At 38.4% G+C, this 7,092-nt stretch overlaps 1 protein-coding gene across 1 annotated transcript in view; it reads left to right on the top strand.

Moving 5' to 3' along the window:
* The window catches only part of NMU (neuromedin U), a 24,271-nt gene that overhangs the window by 3,263 nt on the left and 13,916 nt on the right, over nt 1–7,092 (top strand). Inside the window, exon 3 of the mRNA XM_005877165.2 lies at nt 5,354–5,401. Within this exon, the coding sequence (XP_005877227.2) occupies nt 5,354–5,401 (48 nt within the window). The remainder of the gene's footprint in view (nt 1–5,353; nt 5,402–7,092) is intronic.

Below are 7,092 nucleotides of genomic sequence, written 5' to 3'. Positions count from 1 at the left end.
ATCAAGGAAAAAGGAGACATATGTAAAACTTTAGAAAATAAAGAAAAAGAAAAAAGGTTAGTTACAATATAAATTCTGAAACCACATTAATAAACTTTTCCTTCTTAGTTACAAAAAAATTATTATGGATAATTGACTGACAATGATTGCACAACTCTGAAAATAGCACACAAAAACCCCATGGAATTGTATATTTTAAATGGATGAATTGTATGGTATGTGAATTGTATCTCAATGAAACTGTCACCACAAAGAGCATTATGGACAGCTATATGGTAATAATTTTGAAAAGTTAGTTGCAATGGATAAATTCATAGAAAACTGACGCCAAAAAGGTGCATTAGTAACACAATGAGCACTGAAGAAACAAGTTGTTTTTTCCTTAGTTTTTTTCTAAAGCCACCAATACTATATTACATAGCAAATATATATAAAGCTTCTCCATAAAGTATACATTTGTTCTATAATTTTGTTATGTAATTTATCAAGTTAAGGAAATTCTCTTTTTTTAAAAAAATATACTTTATTGATTTTTTACAGAGAGGAAGAGAGAGGGATAGAGAGTTAGAAACATCAATGAGAGAGAAACATCGATCAGCTGCCTCCTGCACACTCCCTACTGGGTATGTGCCCACAACTAAGGTACATGCCCTTGACCGGAATCGAACCTGGGACCTTTGAGTCTGCAGGCCGACGCTCTATCCACTGAGCCAAGCCAGTTAGGGCAGGAAATTCTCTTTTTTTAAAAAAAAAATGTTTTTATTGATTTTAGAGAGAGAGGAATGGAGAGGGATAGACAGATGAAAACATTGATGAGAGATGTTTCTTCTGCACTCCCCCTACTGGGGATCGAGCCCACAACCTGTGCATGTGCCCTGACCTGGAATCGAACTGGTGACCTCTTAGTTCATGGGTCCATGCTTGACCACTGAGCCGCACTGGCTAGGCATGGAAATTATCTTTTTTAAAAATCTTTATTGTTGAAAATATTACATATGTCCCTCTTTTCCCCCTTCTAGCCCATCCCTGCCCTAGGCCTTCACCGCACTATTGTCTGTGTCCATGGGTTATGCATATATGCATACAAGTTCTTTGGTTGATCTCTTCCTACCCACCCACCTACCCCCACCTTCCCTCTGAGATTTCACAGTCTGTTCCATGCTTCTATGTCTCTGGATCTATTTTGTTCATCAGTTTATTTTGTTCATCAGATTCCACAATGAGTGAGATCACCTGATAGTTGTCTTTCCCTGACTGGCTTATTTTGCTTAGCATAATAATTTTACTAAGAGTTTTGTTCATCTTAAATCAAATTTGAACTTAATCAAATACTTTATCTGCATCTTTCGAAATAAGCATTATGCCTTTTCTCCTTTATAATCATGATGAATTACATTAAGAAAATTCATTTATTTTTTTTCAGAAACTTCATAAATATAACCTAAAATCAATATGGAAAAGTGTAGGTCTAAAAATAGCTAAGGAGATTTTAAATATAAAGAGCTAAGAATGAGAACTTGCCCTAGCAGATATCAAGAGGTACTAGAAAACTATAGTAATAGAAAAGGTAATGACACAAGAACAGACAGATGAACCAACGGAACAGGACTAAAGCTTGGAGAGTTTAACAGACATTGTCAGTGCCCTGCCATGTCCCTTTGGCACTCACCATTCCAGGGCACTCCAAATTTGCTGATTCTAATCGCATGCCCCTGTGAATCTGCCTGCTTGGCCTATGCTCAGGGCACACCAGAAATGCCTGGGAGTAAATGCCCCCACTGAGAGCAGCCCCCAATTGGTGACCCAAGGGAGTTGGTGGCTAAATACCTTAACTCTGAGTTCTACGTTGACTCCCAGAGTTCCCCAGACATATTGACCCCAGTTACCAATAGTGATAACCTGCTTGATAACATTCCCTTAATTGGATTTCTTCTGTTTTATTTCTCTGGTCTTCTATTAGTGCTTCTTGGGTCATCTCCCCCAAATCTACTTATATCAACATCCTTATCTCAAGGCCTGTTTCTGGGGGAACCCAACTTAAGGCAGAAATTCAGGTACATGCAAACTTAACTCACAATAAAAGTAATGCTAAAATTCAGTGGGGAAAGGACAGAGTGTTTGGCCAGTGAGGGTTGAGAAACTGTCTTGCTATATGGAAGAAAGTAAAACTTAACACCCTATGCAAAGCGGGGCTCCAGGTGGATTAAAGATCTAAATATAAAGGGTAAAATTATGGAATTAATAGAAAATATTTTCTATTAGGAAAATATCTTTGTGAGCTAGTAGCAGGAAAAGACTTCCTAAATAAAACTTCAAATATAAATCATAGGGTCAAAAAATGATGACTCGAATTACATTAAAAGTAAAGATTTCTTTCAACAAAAGATGCCATGGAAAAAGGTAAGAACCTTTGAAATGAGATATTAACAATGTCTAAACTGATAAGGGATTAATTTCTAAAATAACCTAAGAAATATTATCAAATCAATTAGATAAAGATGGGAATCCAGGTAAAAATAGACAAAGGCTAGAACAATTTAAGACGTACCAGTTAATAACTAGTAAAAGGCCAACAAACCTGTCTAAAGTGATGCTTAAATTCATTAGTAATAATGAAATGAAAATTAAGAAAACAGCAAACTGTCATAATGGCAGAGGATGTGGAGGGGTACGAACCCTCACACATTGCTGGTGAGTGTGTCAACTCGGGAGCCAGCTTTAAAGCCACCTAGATTTCCCCATTACCTCTCCTGGGTATAAAGCCTAGATATTCTCCTACAGATCCATGAGTGGAGGACAGATACAAGGAGGTAAAGGAGGGATTCGAGGGAATCCAGCTGTCTGTCATCAGGGAATGTGTAGGCAACATGTGGTGGGTACACATAGTAGGTATTCTCCAACAGTTGGGAGCAGCATACTAAAGTACCCAGTAACATGGATAGGTCTCAAAGTATAGTGTTAATTGAAAAAAAAGTAAGAAAATAACATATGTGCACACCAAACAACAGTAACATTTTATAAGATCCTAAGCAAATGAAGGATCCACATAAATGACAGAAGAGTTGCCTATGGGAGGATGGAATAGGAGTAGGAAATGGAAATGTAAAAATAATAGAGTCCAATGGTGATAGTGAGCTATGAACTGAGAAGTATACCCTTTGTACCTAGCCACCCCCAATAATATATATAAGGGAAAAGATAAGATAGATGGTGAATGCCAAGTACGAAACAGTCTTTAATTGCATAGCATTCATAAAGTTTATTATAAGGATCTTTGCTTTGGTATATCAAAGCACACACCAGAAAAATATAAACAAGAAGATAATTTAGACAACAGGTAGTATATAATAAAAAAAACATTTATTTTAGCTTGAAACCATCTGTATTCTGTGGGAAATTTTTGAAAAAAATAATTTAGATGATAATGCTGGGTAAAACTCCGAGATGTAAAAGCCCTATCATTTAAGTAAGTTAAGATGCTAAGAATACTAGAAACATATTTCCAACCCATATACAGAGAATTAATGGACGGGAAAGATGAACAAGCAGAGTCTATCTGTAAAAAAACTAAATGCCAGTTATACCGTAATACATTTTCAACCAAATTCATCAATGGATTCTGCAGGGTTCTCGAAAGCCATTAGTGGCACTTAAAACTATTAGAGCCAGAATCTGAGTACAATGAACAAATGGGTGAGCAACGTTGCTGTGCCCTCTAAAAGAAAGGAGAACAAAGACTGAAAAGCTTTGCAATTATCTCTTAATTTAATTAATTGGTGTTTTTTCTTATTCTGATGTTTTTATTCAAACGATGTGGATGCACTCATTACTTATCTTGTGGCTCAAGAGTTCTGTATTCTTGGACACTGTGGCCACCTCACACAGATGGGCAGCCTGGTCTGTGGGTGGACAGCCTTCCCCCTGAGCTTTTCTGTCTTCAGATACCTAAGCAACACAAAAATTTTAGGAGGAATCACTTTCTCCAACCTGTTAAATCACACTAAATGTCATTGGGAGGTGATATATTACACATGGGTCATAATTCAGAGCTTAAAAGGGTATCTTTTTTGGCTTTCCTCTCTCAATTGACTTGTCTTATTTTTTCCATAAGTTCAATTACATTTAGTTAAACAATATTTATTGAAAACTTATTCTAGGCAAGTTAGATGTGGCATAGCCCCTGCCCTCAAGAAGTTTATCACTATGTGTGTATATGTGTATGTGTCTTTATATTCATGATTCTGGGTTTATATGGCATGGAAGAGGGAGCGAGGGACAAGTGGAATAAAACAATTCCCCCAAATCTGCGATATATGTAGAAGATGACAAGTTCTGTGAGGATAAAGAGGAGAGAGATGTAAGCTTGCTTTTTTATAATATCGGACACCTTTGTTATTCTCTAATTAGAGAATCATATATTTTAGGACATGTTCAACTTGAAAGCAACAAGGAACTTGAGAAATTTTGACTGAAGAGTATGATAATCTCCTCTTCAGTTTGGTGGGAGAATGGAAACTAAATTAAACTGTTCAAAAAAGAATTCTGAGACTAGAAAGGGGCCTCTGCGATATTATGCCATAAATAGGACTCAACCTGAATGATTCCAGACAGACAAGAATCAGTACCATTTTTTCCAGTTCCACTTTAAAAGGCCACCAAAATAAATAAATGCCACAAATAACTTCAGACATCTAGCTTAGTGCTTAACTTCTCAACACTGTTTTTTAAATGATTAATATAAGTCTTTTATATTACAGTTTAAAATCTTTCAAGTCTTCTCTTTAGGAGAACAGCTGGTTGCCAACTGTAATTCAATAAACTCTTGTACAATAGAACCCTTTCTAATGCTGGCTCCTTGATAGCAAACTAGTAGGCTGCCCTTGTTGTGTAAGAGTTTTTACTGTATGCTACTTATCATGCTATTTATAATTTAGCACTTATGCTATTGTCATTTAATTTAGATGGTGTGGTTAGATTTATGTGTAATAAAGAACCACATAATAGCAGGGTGCTTCTTAATTCCGAGGCCATTTTTTGGTCACCACTCACATTTCTCAGGCTGGAGAATACAGGAAGTTTTTTCCCCCTCAGTGTTTGAAGCATCTTTATACTCTCTAATGATCCCTATGAACATAGGACCCCTGTGACTGGGGTGAATTTTTGGGAAATCCCAATTGCAGGACTTCCTTAGAAACTTTAAGAGGCTCCTCTCCCCCAAATCCGAGAGTCCTAAAGCTGTCATGGAATTTCGATTACTATTGCATAGGTAACTTGACTTTGTAAAATCTGCTTTCCATTTTCTGCTATTTTCTGTCTATCTCCAAGATGTAACTGGCATTTTTGTTTTCCACAGATAGAGGCTGCTTGTTCATCTTTCCTGTCCAGTGATTCTCAGCCTCAGGTAATTCCAGAGGGAAGTGTTTTGTAATGATGTAGGCCAGTGATGGCGAACCTTTTGAGCTCCGTGTGTCAGCATTTTGAAAAACCCTAACTTAACTCTGGTGCCGTGTCACATATAGGAATTTTTTGATATTTGCAACCATAGTAAAACAAAGATTTATATTTTTGATATTTATCTTATATATTTAAATGCCATTTAACAAAGAAAAATCAACCAAAAAAATGAGTTCGCGTGTCACCTCTGACACGCATGTCATAGGTTCGCCATCACTGATGTAGGCTTTTGTGTAGTGCTGAATGCTCCATTTCCCCCCTTTGGATCTGTCATGACTTTGTGGACTTATTAAAACATGTCAACATATTAGAAATTATTACATCATCTGCAGGTAGTATTGAGAGCTAAGAGCTTATGTTGTAAAGTGCTAGGACTTTTATCTTTAAGAAAAATATATTTGCAGATAATATTCACATATTTTGGAAATTAAAATGCTAATTAAAATAATGTGCCTGTTGCTGTATTTGGGCGCTGATATTCTGTCCCTCAATTGAGTTTGAAACCCATGGAGGGAGAAACTTATAGAATCAGACTTATGGAGATCAAAGTATTATTGTAACTGAAAAGTCAATTTGTGAATGTGGCCTTAGAGCTGATACCAAGTGTGTTTGCTCAAACTATCCCCAGAATTAAACTGGGTTAGACAGGGACTCTGGCCTCCCGCCAGATTTTCTGCCATAGAACAGAGACCTGACAAGAACACCTGGCCGAAGAGCTGGCTCCCTAGGAGGAAAGGGCTGAATGAACATGCCCAATTTCCTCCCCTCAATCACCTCTTGGATCACTCACTCCTCTCCCCATGGGAAAAAGTTAAGAGGGGGTGGGGAGAGAGGAGTGTTAGTCTAACTCCTGTACATGGAAACATGAGGAATGGGATATAAGTGTGTCCTCCATACACCATCTTTGGGCACTGTTGCTTCTGTCTGCAGCTCTGAGTTAAAGTACAGCAGAGTTAGCCTTAAGTGTCTTGACTTTTTAAATCAGTATCACTCGTCTTCCAGATGGAGAAGAGGGCTCAGCAGAAGTCTGGTTTGACCCTTTCAGAGTAATCAGCTTAGTGCTTAACTAAGGGCGTACCTTGGGCTTATCTCCAAATAGTCTGGCCAAGATTCCATGTCCGTCACAGTCCTTCCAGAATGTCATCCTGGCCAGTGTGGAGACAGCAGCCCTATATACTAGTCATGCTGTATTTCTTCTGCCTCAAGCCATTCCTTGGTCTGCAGAGGATCACCTGCAGGAAGTTAGAGGCATTAGATGGTAAAGCAAGACCAGTATTGTAATAGGTGACCTGTTTATGAATAATAATTCAAATTACTTTAGGAGGGTTGATCCTATATAATAAAGAGGTAATATGCAAATTGACCATCATGCCCTCGCACAAGATGGCCACCCCTATGTGGGCACAAGATGGCTGCCCAAGATGGTTGGCAGGGGAGAGCAGTTGGGGGCAATTGGGTTGGCAGGGGAGCAGTTAGGCATTGATCAGGCTGGCAGGGGAGTGGTTAGGCCCTAACCGTTAGGGGGTGATCAGACTGGCAGGCAGAAGCAGTTAGGGGCAATCAGGCAGGCAGGCAGGTGAGTGGTTGGGAGCCAGCAGTCCCGGATTGTGAGAGGGATGTCCGACTGCCAGTTTAGGC

Source organism: Myotis brandtii, unplaced genomic scaffold (genome assembly GCF_000412655.1).
Source record: "Myotis brandtii unplaced genomic scaffold, ASM41265v1 scaffold51, whole genome shotgun sequence".
NCBI classification, from domain to species: Eukaryota; Metazoa; Chordata; class Mammalia; order Chiroptera; family Vespertilionidae; genus Myotis; species Myotis brandtii.
The sequence above is the reverse complement of the archived record's forward strand: the minus strand, read 5'-3'. Positions and strand labels throughout refer to the sequence as shown.